At 39.1% G+C, this 15,589-nt stretch overlaps 3 protein-coding genes across 7 annotated transcripts; 1 reads left to right on the forward strand and 2 right to left on the reverse strand.

The window, feature by feature from the left end:
* The first annotated feature begins 745 nt into the window (after window positions 1-745).
* LOC112183550 (F-box/kelch-repeat protein At3g06240) lies at window positions 746-1,924 on the forward strand. The gene has a single exon (XM_024321932.1). The coding sequence runs from the start codon at window positions 746-748 to the stop codon at window positions 1,922-1,924; it is 1,179 nt and encodes a 392-aa protein (XP_024177700.1).
* Window positions 1,925-3,507: 1,583 nt separating this feature from the next.
* LOC112183552 (probable secreted beta-glucosidase adg3) lies at window positions 3,508-6,362 on the reverse strand. Its single transcript, XM_024321933.1, has 3 exons — window positions 6,320-6,362; window positions 3,907-5,405; window positions 3,508-3,816 (listed from the first exon to the last, which is right to left on the reverse strand). Exons 1-3 carry the CDS (start codon window positions 6,360-6,362, stop codon window positions 3,508-3,510), a joined length of 1,851 nt encoding a protein of 616 aa, XP_024177701.1.
* LOC112187243 lies at window positions 5,907-9,887 on the reverse strand. 5 transcript variants are annotated; one of them, XR_005806557.1, is made up of 9 exons: window positions 9,711-9,887; window positions 9,078-9,615; window positions 8,903-8,992; window positions 8,252-8,500; window positions 8,025-8,102; window positions 7,538-7,641; window positions 6,771-7,084; window positions 6,320-6,655; window positions 5,907-6,229 (listed from the first exon to the last, which is right to left on the reverse strand). XR_005806557.1 is itself a non-coding variant. In XM_040514729.1 (8 exons), exons 2-8 carry the CDS (start codon window positions 9,138-9,140, stop codon window positions 6,528-6,530), a joined length of 1,017 nt encoding a protein of 338 aa, XP_040370663.1. In that variant the 5' UTR covers window positions 9,141-9,615; window positions 9,711-9,887; the 3' UTR covers window positions 5,913-6,527. The 5 variants fall into 5 exon arrangements, 4 of the variants coding, with proteins under 4 accessions (XP_040370663.1, XP_040370661.1, XP_040370662.1 ...); XM_040514729.1 differs by having other exon boundaries at window positions 5,913-6,655; window positions 8,252-8,491; XM_040514727.1 differs by having other exon boundaries at window positions 5,915-6,655.
* Between the last annotated feature and the right edge of the window lie 5,702 nt (window positions 9,888-15,589).

Genomic DNA, 15,589 nt, shown 5'->3' on the forward strand with positions numbered 1-15,589 from the left:
TCCAATGACAGAGAGAATTATTATTAAGTTGAGGTGTTTTGTTTTCCACCCTTAGATGTTTAAGGAGATGAATATAAGCAAAGGAAATTTGAAAAGCAGCCGAACAGCGAACACTGTATTATGGTATAAAGTCCTTTTAGGATACAAATCCTAGAATATCTCAGTAAATATATTACTTGCTCCTCACACATACAATCTTGAATCTTCTCCCTAATCACTCTCCTCATTTGTAGACTCTGTACTTGTATATAAGGCTTATATGCAATGTAACACAGTTTTGGTCCATATCAGATTTATTACACTGTATAGTGTAAACAGTGGGTGAGGCGACAAATGAAGAAACACAACCACAGCCTCTAATTGATCCAAGCGGAGCTCCATCAGAAGCGATCGATCCAGGTGAAAGGGTAAAGTTGAAAGCTTCATTTTCAACTAAATCATCCGACGTGCTTGGTTTGGTGGTGTTTGTTTCTGATTAATTTAAAAAAGTGTTAATCACCAAGCACCCAAATTCAGAGAGTGTTTTACCAAGGAAAAAGAGAAAACTAATTGATTTTGATGTTTGAGCTCGTTACAAGTAAAATACGTTCCTAATTCCTAATGCCACTAGAATTTCCAGACACCACGAATAGGAATCCTTTTCTTACTTGGATATATACACACACACACATTATATATTTGCACTGTATATCCCCCCAAGCTTCTATAGAATTTGGACCATTAAGAGATTTTTATTCGAGTGAAGATGGAAGACCGTGGCCAAAACGTCGACCTTTCACCCGAGATCATATATGAGATTCTTTCAAGGTTACCAGTGAAGCCCTTGTACCGTTTCAAGTGTGTATCAAAGCCATGGAGGTCTCTAATCTCCCATCCTGATTTCGTCGCAAACTATTCCAAAGCCATTGAGAATAAGGATGTCTTCTTCAGAAGACGGCGCCTCCTTTTTAGTCTTTATGGCCAGCGAAAGCGGCTATACTCTTTGAATCTTGACCAGTTTCTCAATGAGAATCATAATGTTGACGTTGATTGTTTAGTAGCCACGCCCACTGAGCTCGACTTTGTTTACAATCATATTCCAACAGGTCGACTGGGTTGGATTCCCTTTGTCCAGTGTTCCTGCTATGGCTTGTTCTTGTCCCTTGAAGCTTCTAAAGGGTGCTACAGCGTCAGTTTGATTAACCCTGTAACCAAGGAATCGAAGACACTAGAAAAGGCACCAATAGAGAGATCAGAACCAGTGAAGCGCTACCCTTGGCACTTATATGGACTTGGATTTGATTACTCCACTAATGAATACAAGGTAATTCACGTGCGGGATTATCATCATGGAACTGGCCTAGGTTTTTGTGTCTATACATTGCAGACTGATTCTTGGCGACAGATTGACCCCTTATTTCCTTACAACCTTTTACCTTTTGATGGGATCCTGTTGAATGGTGGTGTTCATTGGTTGGTGACTAAGGTTGCAGATAAATCGTTGGTGATTATGTCTTTTCTTTTAGCAGAGGAGGAGGTTAGAGAAATTGCACTACCGCCCAATGTCACTACCAGTTCAATTCAACTTGTGGCGTTCGGAAATTGGTTATGTATAACACCACAATCACGAAAGGATGATGAAGTAACATTTAATGAGTTTTGGATCATGAAGGAATACGGAGTGAGGGAGTCTTGGACTAAAATGCAGGTCGCCATCCCATTTCACCAGTTATCACATTCTGGCTTTTGGACAGAAACTTATGATTTGATGGTGTTTGATGATTCGTTAGTTATGTACAATTTTGATGATGGAACATTCTGGAATCTATCAATTGGTAAATCTAGCGATGATCACTTTGGTACCGTTGGGATCTATTTGGAGAGCCTACCTTCACTCAATCGATCAAGAACAACAAGACCTAAGGAAGATGAATCCACTCAGTGACATCCTTGAATAGTTATTATTTTGTTATAAATTACCATTACATCTGCGATTTGTTATTTGAGGAGGCTCTTGTGTGTAAAAGTCTGGTGTATTACTTCCTTGTTATTCAAGTCTTTCAAATAACAGTAAAATGAATGAAACAGTGCTACGTGGTATGATTTAATTATTTGAAATCTCTTCCTTGTGTTGTGCTACGTTGTATGATTTAAGACTTATCGTGTTGTGAGCTTATTGAATCTATATAGTCTATTAAATGAAACTGTAGAATGTTACAGTCAAATGGAGTTCGTATGTAAGCCAGTATACTAAACAAGCTTAGACCATTTTTCAAAAAAGGGCTATTCAAACAACTTTTGTTTTTTTATATGTTGGTTATAACTTATAAATATAGTTAGTCTGAACAAAAATATATTACATATGTGGTATGGACTAACAATTTTACATTAGCTCTTCTGAGCTGTCTGCGGTTGGCTCGTCTTCTGCTGAGCTTGTCTACAACTGTCAGTCACTTCAAATTATAAGAATATTGGATTTAGGCATGAAAGAAGAGTAAGTAAATGGTTTATAGGTTCTGGTTTATATCATTGAGATAATAAATAAGTGGAGAGGTGCATGTTTCTTTCTTCTTTTTTTTTTTTTTGGGTTACAAAAAGTTTGAAGAGAGGAAGGTCCAGGACATACCTACAACCTCGAACCTGAAGGATTGACGTGACTACGTGAGACACCAGGTGCAGTACCGATGATAGCCCTGAACAAGAAAATGCTAATTAATTAAACCAAAGTTTTGTTTCGTTTTACATATATAGTACAATCATTTTGAATAAGTGCTTACCTTGGGCCACTTGCAGTAGCAATTCTTATTTCCTTGAGGGCATTTGATTGTCTTGGGAACACACCAGTCTTCTGTATATATGCACATCGATCAATGACAAGCCAGTCTACTCTAGTTGTTATTATCATAATTATTCTTAAATACACAAAGATCTTCCAAATCCAAGCACCTCATATAACTCCTCTCTGTAATACACATATATTTGGTTTATCGCCAATCACTTGCTTTCTGGTGCAATGCACAAGGATTCTGAATATATAATGATAACACACAAAGAAACATTGTAATGGTAGTCGGGGAAGTTGATATAAAACCAAGTAGCAAAGAAAGCCAATTCCATTATTATTGAGGCATCAATTAATGGCTGCCCTAAAATGGACATCTTATCTTCTATAATCCCAGTTTCACAACTGTCCTACGACTCATCCACTCAACTTCTAGATACCAATTCATTAGACAAGAGAGCAGTAGTAGAACAGTTACTCATGCAAAGCCAAACGACACAACTCACAAAATATAACATTTAACACTATGGTAAAAGATAGAAATTCTAGAATACTTTTATTACAGAACTATTTAACAATCATCTTATGCAGTTATGCACATGTACAAAAGAAGAAAAGAAGCGGGACTCGCACAGTGACATGTAGCAATCAAAGTACTTGACATTGGACAAAAATTCAAGTAAATGAAAGAATATGATACTCGCTTAAAAAAAAATGCCTATATTTTTATGTGCAAATAAATTGGTCTATTGTCGATTCTGCCTGAGGGCTGTAAACTTGGCAAACAAGTCATCAGAGTCGGGAAGCTTCAGGTGGACATGAGAAGCCTTCCCCACTGAAGAAGAGGACTTCGGAGTTTCAGCGCTCTCTGATCTTACAATCTTTGGAGGAGGATTGGAAGTTTGGTCCCTTGTAAATGACTTTGGAGGAGAGAACTTTGAAGGGTCACTTCTCTGTGATCTTACAACCTTTGCAGGAAGATTGGACGATTGGTCTCTTGCAAATGACTTAAAACCCGAGGACTTTGAACTTTCGCTGCTTTCTGATCTTTCAATCTTTGGAGGATTAGATGATTGTTCTCTTCCAAATGACTTTGAACCCGAGGACTTTGAAGTTTCAGTAGCTTCAGTTCACTCTGATCTTACAGTCATTGTAGTATTGGATGATTCCTCCCTTGCAAATGAGTTTGAAATCTCCACACGCGAGGACCTCTTAGATTCTGGTATTGGTTTAGGTGCTGCTTGTTCTACTGGTCTACGCCACTCCTGACTTGCCAAACGTTCTGAGCGCTTGGTCTGGGATGAGGCACTTGGTGGAGTTTCAGTGGAATAAGAACTTCTTGAGGAGGAATTTCCATTGACTGATGTCCCAGTCTTCTTGGATTCTGGAATTGAATAAGAACTTGTTTGTTCTATAGGTCTCTGCCAATCCTGACTTCTTGAGGGCTCTGGTAGAGTTTCAGCGTCTTTGGAACTTCTTGAAGAGGATTTTCCATAGTCTGAAGTCCTTGGTGCATCAGGAACAACTGTTGTCCTTATGCTAGAACTTCTAACAGAATTTGAAGAAGAGGGTTGTGTCCTTCTAGAAAATTTTGAACTTGGACGAGCAATGGTGGTGGAAATCTTTATAGGAACATCTTCCTCAGCCTCACTATCCTCTGAATTAAAGAAAAATGCAGACGTTGAGCTCGTCTTTCCTTGGGATACCGATTTATGATGGGACAGGTCTTGGCGACTATTGCTAAGAGTTTCATGTGAGAGTTCATCCTCTGAAGAATCATCATGTACTACTCGAGAGACCGATTTCTGATTGTACAGGTCTTGGCGACTACTGCTTAGAGTTTCATGTGAGAGTTCATCCTCTGAAGAATCATCATCAGCAGTGACATGTGTGACTGGGGTTTTAGTGCTTTGTTCCTTATTTAGCTTAGTGCTCCCTTTCCGGCTATATGGCTCTTCAATAGACGTATGAGAAACATCGGAAGTCCTGACTGTTGGAGTATCTTGAGTAATTTGTTTGCCCAAAAAAGCATTGCCTGATGGATTCCGATTATATGGTGGATGCCTATAACCCTTGTTCCGAAGGCCACCTTTCAAGACCCCAAAGGCCAACAACTCATTGTCAGTATCACTTACACAACTACATTCCTCACTGTCTTTCACTGTTTGAGGTAAATCATCCTTGGCACTTGTATCTAATCCAGATTTTTTCAGCCTCGGAGATGGTTCACTGCCGGGCAATTCATCATCATCAAACCTTTTATCTGAGAAAACACTATATTCAATTCCCGGGGTTCTCTCAGGATGTACCTCATCAGAGGATGAAGATGCTAATGACCTGTGGCTTGCACTCTGGCTCTTTCCCGAATTTATGGATTGAACAGTCTTCTCATGAGAAAATTTAGAATCTTTGCTCAGGACAAGCATAGACGTGTCCAACTCCTCCTCACTGTCTGAACTTGGGCCATCTGAAGCATCAAAAGTAACAGGCACGAAGTCATTTGGTTCCGAAGGGACTGTAGAACCTGTCAAACCTTCAGAAAAGATGGGGAGGGAGTGCTGCACTGATGAAGAACGTAATGGTGAAACGGACTTGAATGGTACCTCATCTCTCTTTTGCTCAAAACTCCAAGGATCTAAACTAGCTGAAGGAAATGAATTTCTAGCAGGAGAAGAAAAAAAACAAACTTGATTCTTGCCCCTTGTAATTAAAATTCAGAAACTTGAGCAATCGGAGGTTGAACTAAATTAATGTAAAAATAAAAAAACGTATGGCTCACCAATTAAATAAAAGGGAGCAATGAATGAAATATTAACTCCAAAACTTTAATTAAATGGAAAACAACGAAAAACACTAGAAATTTGAAAAATACATCCAAGACAAAATTAATGAATATTTGGTGATCATAGACTCTTTATTGGCGGTCAACATGCAAAATTATTAATTTGTCTCAATTCGGAGCTTGGAGGGTATGTCGTCTACCCGTGCAGCCCGGCTGCAACCTTTGATCGTTAGATCTTTTGAACCCCAAATTGAGGTCTTCGGTTCGTTTCTTCTAGGGGTTTTGATTTGGGGTGGCGACTCCAACTTAAAAGGTCGTGAAGGTGGTTCCTTCTATGGAAAATTGAGAAATTTAGCATTTAACAGAAACAGAGGAATGAAAAGCAAACAAGCATAGGAAATTCAAAAAAAAATTATGGGCTGAAAACATTTTATTCATTGATTTTCATTATAAAGGCATAGGAAAGAAACAAATCAAAAGAATGTACCACAAACACAGCAAATTATAAAAGATACTTGCACTTCTACCTCAGAAATAGATTGTACAGATTCTTGTCAAAAGAAATGTCCCAAGTTCCCTTATATTCTTCCGACAAAAGTCGAGCAAGAGGACAGAGCTCAAAAGCAGCCAGTGGTGTTAAACAACACAAAAACAGAAGCTCTTAAAGCACTCTCCATCCACAATGCCTAGAAAGTAGGAACAAGCTCATTATGGTCAAAAGCTAAACTGAAGGGGAAATCAGAAACAAAGCTAAACATTCTTGTCCCTTGTAGTACCAGAATCATCAAAAACCAGAGGAGCATTTCCCCCAGAATTCATTCCAATTGTACTTGATGGATGTTAACATCACTAACAAAAGAATCCCAACCAGAAACACTTCAGAAATTTTTGTGACGATCGCTACCAAAGCTTGAATTAGATGGGGATGAGGAAGTCCTGCTAGATTTCTTTTCAGATCTTATATCTCGAAATTAATGAATTTTCTCAGTTTGATGCCTGCTCGTTCTGCTCATTCAGCAGCTGCCTGTGCTGCAGAGGCAGTACCCTTAAATTGCATATTCCAGTTCTGCCTGCCCGAAGAATTATCATCCCCATGCATTTCCATTCGATCACTTCCTGTATGAAAAGTTGAAAAAGACCAATTAAGTATCAATATAAGAGATTCAAAATACAACCCTAAAACAATTGAATTCAGTAACTACAATCTTTATGTGACAATTTATATACCTGAGGATATCGTTTCTGGATGAAATGTGGTAGATGTGGTTGCTTTGTTGGCAGAAACATTTGTAGAAGCAGAATCCTCCAAGCGAGGTGATGATCTTGCAATCTGCTCATTAGAGTTCACGGGTCCATCCTGAAACTCATAATTTCTGCGTGGAACTTCAGCATTAGGAGGCTTATCAGGTGGAAGCGGACCAGGGGGAGCTTCCACATGAGCTTTATTGGCCATGCTACTATTAGGAGGAACTTGGACATTAGTAGGTCCCCTCGCAAAAATTACACTTGATACTGCTTCCTCCAGATCAATTAGGCAGTTCCTGTAAAGAAAATAAAACAAACCAACACGAATCAAGCTCTTTTAAAGATATAACAGAGCAATGAAATGTCAAAAGTAATAAAACAATAACTTATCCCTCTAAGAAATAAACATAGACAAGATTAGGCTCCAAACTCCACACAATAAGTAACAGATAATAAGTCATACTGGTAACTTTATGACCAAGTTATGAATATATTGGAGAATTTCATGCTAAAGTAAGTACTCCTACAATGTGCCCTTAAGACTTGAATAGAAAAATATGAAGCTACATAACACTTGTGTCATTGATCTGACTGCAAAGCCCACTAGACCAGTTCCATCTTCCTGTATCGGTTCTCCATCTTGGTACAGTAACCAAGCTATTCAATGCGATGAAGCCAATTCAAATCTAAAAGTATGCACATGACATCAAAATGCAAAGTAAAATTCAGGACTGAAGGGATTAACATACTTCTGCGACTCAAACATTGGCAATCGTGCTGCAATAAGTTCGCAATATATCTCGATAAGCTCATATGCTTCCCTCAACTTCTCTTCCCTTACGACATGTTCAACCTGAGATACAAGTAAAACTCATCAAAAAAATTGTATTTCATTACAATGAAAATTTCAACAATCAACTGCTACTAAAATCAGAAATGTGGAAAGATCTAAAAAAGGATGAGAGAACAAAGCAGATAAAATTCTAACAACCCATAGCACCTCTTCTAGGTATGATGCCTAAGGCTTCTAGGAATGAGTACTAGAACCATACTGAGTGTAATGCTACTGTAACCGAGAGAACTTTCTTCATGAGATAAGAAGAGACACTCCATGACATTGATACAAGTGTCATACTTATTATCCAACAAGCCTACTTAAAGAATGCACACACTTCATAACAAGAAAAATATCAGCACAGAATATCCTCAAATTCAGCAGCCAGGATAAAAGCGTACCTCTTCAACCCTTTGTTCAGCAGAATCTGGAATAACGTTGAATGCACCACCATTTTGGAATCTTCCAACAGCCACGACCTGCAAGATATACTTTCAAGTTACTGGATGGACAGAGAGTAAATTGGATTCTGAACAATGCAACATAAATTTTTGATGCATGAGCAAAAACAACCAAAGGATGTATATACAAAAAAGTGAAAAACAATAAAACCAACTTGGCTATTCACCTCGTTATGGTCATGGAGCAGAAAATGAGTGTTGGCCATAGGAGAGAATCCAATTGCTGGCAAGCCTTGTAGCTGGAAATAGTGAGCATCTGTTGAAGCAGGACAAATCTCAGGCTTACCAAGTGTTCCGTAAGCTTTACTGACCACTTCTTCTAGCAGGGCGCACCAGGGGTTTGAACTGTCAGTTGATGCAAGGACTGGCTTCCCAGAGTTATCAAGCATAGAAACCTTCTGCTTGAACTGCGCAAGCTATGAAGATAATTAATGAAACTGGGCATTAGATTATACAGTTCAAAATACAGAAAATATTAGGTAAGTAACAAGAACACACTTGTACGGTTGTATGACATATGAGCTTAAGGAGGAAAGCTTTATCCATATATTTTATGATTTTTATCAGTAACAATGTGATGTTGCATATAATATCCTGCTAATCACAGCTATCTTCAGCAGGCTCTAGAATTTAGTGCACTGTAACCACTGCATATACCACACCATATTGAATTTCTCAGTCAATACTTTATATTTTTATATTGAATAGCAATTGTACGTATTAATTTGATGCATTCTTCATCCTGGTGTACACATACTATACCGTCTATTGGTAAGTATCCACTAATTTCTACTTAAAAGGAGCAAAGAACTAATTACCATATATGTCATGTTCCGTGAAGAAGGCATCCATTCTTCAGCAATACGTTTCTCCAAAGACTCCTGATGCCCGGCTTCGGCTTCAGATGGCTGCAAATTCATGACAAAGGAGCATACTATAACAAAAATTCCTAAGTGATTTGATCCAAAATAATAATAATAACCGGAAATTGACCTGTTGTATAATGTCCAAGCCTTTGCTGAGGGCCTGATAGCCCGGGTCAGGGGCAAAAGCCATCGTCACAAACCAAACCCTCCGGTAGTGCTGCTCGGCCACGTATTGGCGCCACGATGCCCGCGACCGCCGGATGTGGTTCTCGACATTGGCGGGCGTCGGGGACGCCGGCGGCCGCGGGATACCGAGAGCGCGGCGGGGGAGGGGGAGGAACCGCTGGGGGAGGAACCGCGGGGGGAGGGAACACGTGGCGAGGAACCGCCGGTGGAGGCGGAGGATTTGAAGGTATGGTCACCGCCGGTATGAGCCCGCTCTCTTTATGGATGAAGCAGTGAGAGCGTCCGAAGCCAATCTGTTGTCGGCACAAAGGACAATGCGACTGGTCAAGGCCTTTCTCTGAAAGCTGGACCTCCCAACCGAAGATGTAACAATCACCATGCATGTGGTGGTTTCCCGAGCACGGAAAAGACACCACCTCCCCGAACCGAAAAGGCTGGAGGCAAATGAAGCATTCCTCATCGAAGGGATAAAGAGCACCCTGGTTAACCAGAAATCCCAATCAAAACCTAATTCAGAGAAAAAAATCAAGATCCTGATCCAACAACGATTCAATTTAACAACGAAACAAAAAACCTGTTGAGGCGGCGATGGCATGGTTCAGCGATTGGGGCGACAATTGCAGCGAGAAGAAGAGAAGAGAAGCACGAGCAGTTTAGCGATTGGGAACGAGGGGTTTCGAGAGTCTGGTTTCTTGAGAAGGGGGAGAAGAGACTGGGTTTTTGAGAAGGGGGTTTTGGCGGTTTGGAGCTGTGGAATCAAAGAGGCTTTCACACCGACTTCCTTTTTTTTTTTTTTTTTTTTTTCATGTGATCGCTCATGATCTTTTGCCACGTGTCGAATCCAGTAACTTCGATAACATCTTCTATTGTGCGCCGTTATCTAGCGTAAAATCCCAGCTAAATGCAAAGCATCCCGTATTCTGTTTACGACTAATTGAAGCTTGGTGAGCTAAAACCGACTTCTATAACACTCGAATTGGTGGATAGGTTTGTTTAAATTCAAAGTCAGGTAAAAAAATAGAAAGATGGTTAATTTTAGTTTATCAGTTATTCACTTGCTTTTAAACATGAGAATTTGAAATAAATACAGTTCTATTCTATACTTTTCCCGCCACCCACATCTCTCTTCCATAATTATCTCTTTCTTTATTTGTTTTTGTTTATTTCTTTCACTTATTACTATAATAACCTTTTATTTTATTTTATTTGTGTCAATAGGGGTCATAAAAAGTGAAAAAAAGGAAGTATTTCAAACAAGAAAAAAAAAAAAAAACCAAAAGTGAAAGACAAGGGGTTGTGCTAGGCTTGTTCAGCGTGCCGTTTCAAAAGTATGACAAAGAAGATGAGATCTCTTGACACTTTTGCTTATGTTGCTGTACCCACATTCTGAGCTTCATTGTTTAACTTTTCTAAGTTATTCCCGAAAAGGTTCTCCTCGAAAGTCAAAGTTTAATTTTTCGTTGTTTTATCCATGTTTTGAGCATCCTCATCAAACTTGAAATAATGTCACCCCCTTCAAAAATCATAGTTTGGTTTCTTGTTGTTTTCTCCGCATTTTGAGCTTCCTATTTATTTAAACCATGAAAAATGTCTCCGGTCATACCATAAAACATTATTGGCATGAGAACCCATATATTCTAAGCCTTGTTTGTTGTTTTTATTCTTTGAGCTTCCTGGTCAAATTAGGAAAATTCTGTGAATTTTGAAGTTGGTCGAGTTTTTTATTTTTGAGGTTGGAAGTGGAAAGTAGAGGTCGTCACGAGTTTGCAGCATTTATATATATTTGTATACTATTTAAAAAAAAAAAGTTAAGTTTAATTGAAAGAAAATGGAAATTATGACGTGGCAAGTTTGATTCGCTTAAGATGACACGTGGCACTTGTGAGAAGACAGCCGATGCTGACGTTTAGTCATTGGACACTTGTCATTATTAGGTTTGTTTGTGTTGACACGAGGCACCAAGCCTACCACTTCTAGATTGACACGTGTCAATTTGGCCCTATATATATATTTGATGCGCAACCCTCCTTCTCTAGGTAGCCTTTTTTTTTTTTTTAGAGAGAATATATATCTCCTCCAATTTAAAAGAACAAGATTCTTGTATTGATCAATTGAGATATCATGTGTGTGTGTGTGTGTTTTTAATTTGTGGATTGGATTTAAGATTCTAGCTGTGTTTAAAACAATTTTTAGAAAAGGGTTTGGAACCCAGCCTAGCTGGGAGGCTCAGCCCCACGCCCGGTTCCATTTATTAATAGTGAATTAGGCATCGCGGGGGGAGGGGGGGTGTGGGGACATAAAACCGGAACCCCTAGCCTCATAATACAAACCACTAATATCCTCATAGAGTACATCCTGAATAATAGCAGAAGTCTCCTCTAACCATACATCATCAAGCAAACCCACACTAGCAAGGTGTACTAATCTATCTGCAACACCATGCCTTTATTCTCTAGAGTGTGTTTGGATAAGGGAAAAAATGATGGAATTTAATTGAAAGTGAGGATTTTATAATTCTTACAAGCTAATTCTCTCGTTTGGCATTATTAGATTAGAAATTTTAAATTTCTCTATGGAAAAAAAATGAATGAATTCATTATCTGGGTCTTGTAATAATCATGCATGCATCTATTTTTGGCATAGCAAAATGCTGTTAAACAAAATACCTTTAAATGGGTGCAGCCCAAATGCCATTGAGAGGAGATCTCAATAAATAAATATATTTGATTAGTTAAATCAATATCAATATAAGGAGAGAATAATTTCCTTATATCAGACAAATAGAACTTGACTAGAAATCATGTGGGCTTTGCCCGCACAGGTTCAAATCCTACCGATCACGCTTTTGCGTGGGATTGAGTCTCCCAACTAGGTTGGGTCCCAAACCCCTTTAAAAAAAGACAAATATTAAGAACTTTGATTGAGGAAGAAGATAAGGAGATTACATCAATTCAAAACGTTTTAATGGGAGGCAGTAAAGTTTATTGGGGGGAAATGGATTGATCTCTCTCAAATTAGACAAGTAAAACTTTGATTGAGGACGAAGTTGAGGAGATTACATTAAGTCAAAACATTTTATTGTTGGGCAATAAAAGTTGATTGGAAGGAATGGGGACTAATCTCCCTTAAATCAGACAAATAAAACTTTTATTGAGGAAGAAAATGAGAAGATTACATAATTCAAAATGTTTTATTGGGAAGCAATAAAGTTTACTGGGGAGAAATGGACTAACGTCTCCAAAATAGACAAATAAAACTTTAATTGAGGACGAAAATGAGGAGATTACATCAAGTCAAAATCTTTTATTGTGGGGAAATAAAAGTTTATTGGAAGGAAGGACGACTAATCTCCCTAAAATTAGATAAATAAAACGTTGATTGAGGAAAAAGAAGATGGTGTTAAAGTAAAATTGAGATGGAATTGGTTTACACATTTCATTTCATAGCCCCTTTATATAGGGAGAGAATTACAACGGAAATATCAATTACAATGATGACATTAAATGCTGATTGATCCGTAATCGTGTTGATTAATGGTAATCGTTGATTCCTTGATTCTCTCTCCGTCAGTCGCTTTGATGAAGACACATAATATGTTTTTCCTTTAACACTCCCCCTTGTGCCAAGTCAAAGACGAAATGGTGCATGAGTTGTTGCCTCACTAAAAACCTTGCCAAGTAACAATAAAAACTATGTGGGACAAAAAATACACCTTGGTCGAAAGAAAAGAGCACAACGCACCTTTTACATTTGAGGATGACATGTGTGTGTTAGACTCCCCCTGACATCTACACCTCCCCCTGATCCTTACATTAATCAAGAGAGCTTTTAAAGTCTTCGCATTCCTATGCTTTTCACATGTTTCTCAAATATGGCATTGGGAAATGATTTGGTAAACAAACCTGCCACATTCTCCTCAGACCTTACTTGATTCACTTGAATCTTGAGGAGGGTCTGTTGTTACTGATTGTAGAAAAACTTTGGCGATATGTGTTTTGTATTATCACCCTTGATATATCCTAGCTTCATCTGTTCTATCCAAGCTACATTATCTTTATTAATGCAAATAGGCTCTTCAGTGGTAGAACTCAAACCACTAGTCTCTCGAATATGTGTGATGATAGCTCTTAACCATACATACTCAAGAACCGCCTTATGTAGAGTAATGATCTCTGAGTGGTTCGAGGAGGTAGCCACAAGGTTTTTCTTGGTTGATCTCCAAGATATCGTTGTGTTCCCAATGGTAAATACATAACCAGTTTGGGAACGACCTTTATGTGGCTCAGAGAGATACCGAGTATCAGCAAAACCAACCAAAACATCATTTGGCGTTTCGGTGTAGTGAGTGGCGCTTTCACCATCAAAATTTCCTTTAGGGATTGCAGTTCCATCTACGGTCCCTCTTGTCTCTCTGTAGGGAAAGAACAGTCCCAAGTCAATGGTTCATTTTAGGTATCGAAAGTGTTCTTGATACCATTCCAGTGACGCTGCGTTGGCGCTGAGCTAAATCTAGCTAACAAGTTCACTGAGAATGCATTGTCTGGTCGAGTACATTGGGCTAAGTAAAATAATGCACATAGTGCACTTAGATAGAGAATTTCAGCTCTCAACACCTCTTCGTCATCTTCCTTTGGACGAAATGGATCTTTCTTTGCATCCAAGCTTCGACCGATCATGGGAGTGCTAGCAGGATGCGCTTTGTCCATGTTATATCGCCTGACTTTTGAACATACGCAGACTGGTAGATTAGTATTCCACAAACTCGGTGTTCTAGTTCAAGGCCTAGATAGAATCGAGTTTTCCCAAGATCCTTCATCTCAAATTCGAATTTCAAGTAGCTTGCGGTTTCTCTTATTTCATCAAGAGTACCTATTATGTTCATATCATCGACATATACTGTTACAATTGCAAATCCGGAACTTGTTTCTTTATGAATACACAGGGACATAATTCATCGTTCTTATATCCCTTCCCAATCAAGTAGTCACTTAGACGGGTATACCACATCCACCTGGATTGTCTCAATCCGTAAAGTGAGCGTTTCAACCTAATTGCAAATGCACTCCGTGGTTTAGAGTCACTTAACTTGGGTAATGTAAGGCCATCAGGCACTTTCATATATATCTCTGAATCTAGATCCCCATAGAGATATGCAGTAACCACATCCATGAGCTGCATTTCCAGTCATTCGGAAACTACTAAGCTAACTAAGTAGCGGAACGTTATAACATTCATTACGGGAGAGTATGTCTCCTCATAGTCAATTCCAGGGCGTTGTGAGAAACCTTGTGCCACAAGACGAGCCTTGTACCTCAAGACTTCATTCTTCTCATTACGCTTTCTGATAAAGACTCATTTATATCCTACAGGCTTTACACTTGGTGGGGTTAGCACTACCAGACCAAATACCTGTCTCTTTGTCAGAGAATCTAATTCTGTCTGGATTGGTTCTTTCCATTTAGGCCAATATGCTCTTTGTTGACATTCTGCAACAAAGCGTGGTTCGATATCATCGTGCTCTATGATTTCTTGAGCAACAGTGTATGCAAATACATCATCAATGTGTATGGAAGATCTTTCTATCAACTCATACGCACTCTCATAGTCTATTGAGATTTCTTTGTTATCTGGAATCATTTCAAACATCGGACGTCCTCCAGTATTAAGTCATGGACATAACTATAATCAGAGACAATCTCATGAGAGGGATTCTCTACATTGATGATTAATGGATTGGTTTGTGCCTTACTCGCCCTCTTCTTCCTTGGGTGAGTGTCAATCGAACCAAGTGACCTCCCCCTCTTCCTTTGGGGAGCCACGGCCTCAACCACACCTCCACTAAGTGTGGTTGCAATGCCTCTATCTGCGGCACCCCCTTGTTGGGGACTTCTAACCTTGTAGGCACATTTGCAGCTAGTATATGTGATCTCATCACTTTTGCGATATCAGTAAACATATCAGGCATCCAATCTACTAGGTTCTGAATATCGATTATTCTTTTCACTTCACTTTCACATTGTGAAGTGCGAGGATCAAAATGAGACAGAGTGGGGACAAACCACGACAATTCCTGTTGTTCCCTTGGAAAATCCTTTTTCCTATCTCCTCCTAACGACGGGAAGACTGTCTCATCAAAGTGACACTCCGCAAATCTAGCGGTAAAGAGATCACCTGTCAAGGGTTCCAAATAGCGGATAATTGTTGGGGATTCGTATCCAACATAAATACTTAATCATCTCTGAGGACCTATTTTGATGCACTGTGGGGGCACAATAGGTACATATACTGCGCAACCAAATATGCGTAAGTGTGAAATGTCAGGCTTATATCCAGTTAGCAACTGGTACGCAGAAAATGGTTGGTTAGTAGTGGGTCTGAAAAGAATAAGTAAAGCTGCGTACAATATTGCATAACCCCATGCAGATATAGGCAGGTTGGTGCGCATAACCAATG

The sequence above is a fragment of the Rosa chinensis genome, chromosome 2, assembly GCF_002994745.2.
Source record: "Rosa chinensis cultivar Old Blush chromosome 2, RchiOBHm-V2, whole genome shotgun sequence".
In the NCBI taxonomy this organism is placed as follows: domain Eukaryota; kingdom Viridiplantae; phylum Streptophyta; class Magnoliopsida; order Rosales; family Rosaceae; genus Rosa; species Rosa chinensis.

Coding starts and splice junctions, on each gene's coding strand:
- LOC112187243 (XM_040514727.1), bottom strand. CDS start 9,140: ATGGCTTTTGCCCCTGACCCGGGCTATCAGGCCCTCAGCAAAGGCTTG. Junction 8,501..8,902: donor CACGGAACATGACATATATG/GTAATTAGTTCT, acceptor TTATCTTCATAG/CTTGCGCAGTTCAAGCAGAA. Junction 6,656..6,770: donor TCCAGAAACGATATCCTCAG/GTATATAAATTG, acceptor TCATACAGGAAG/TGATCGAATGGAAATGCATG.
- LOC112183550 (XM_024321932.1), top strand. CDS start 746: ATGGAAGACCGTGGCCAAAACGTCGACCTTTCACCCGAGATCATATAT.
- LOC112183552 (XM_024321933.1), bottom strand. CDS start 6,362: ATGAATTCTGGGGGAAATGCTCCTCTGGTTTTTGATGATTCTG. Junction 5,406..6,319: donor TCTGGTTTTTGATGATTCTG/GTACTACAAGGG, acceptor CATTTCCTTCAG/CTAGTTTAGATCCTTGGAGT. Junction 3,817..3,906: donor CATCCAATACTACAATGACT/GTAAGATCAGAG, acceptor AATCCTCCAAAG/ATTGAAAGATCAGAAAGCAG.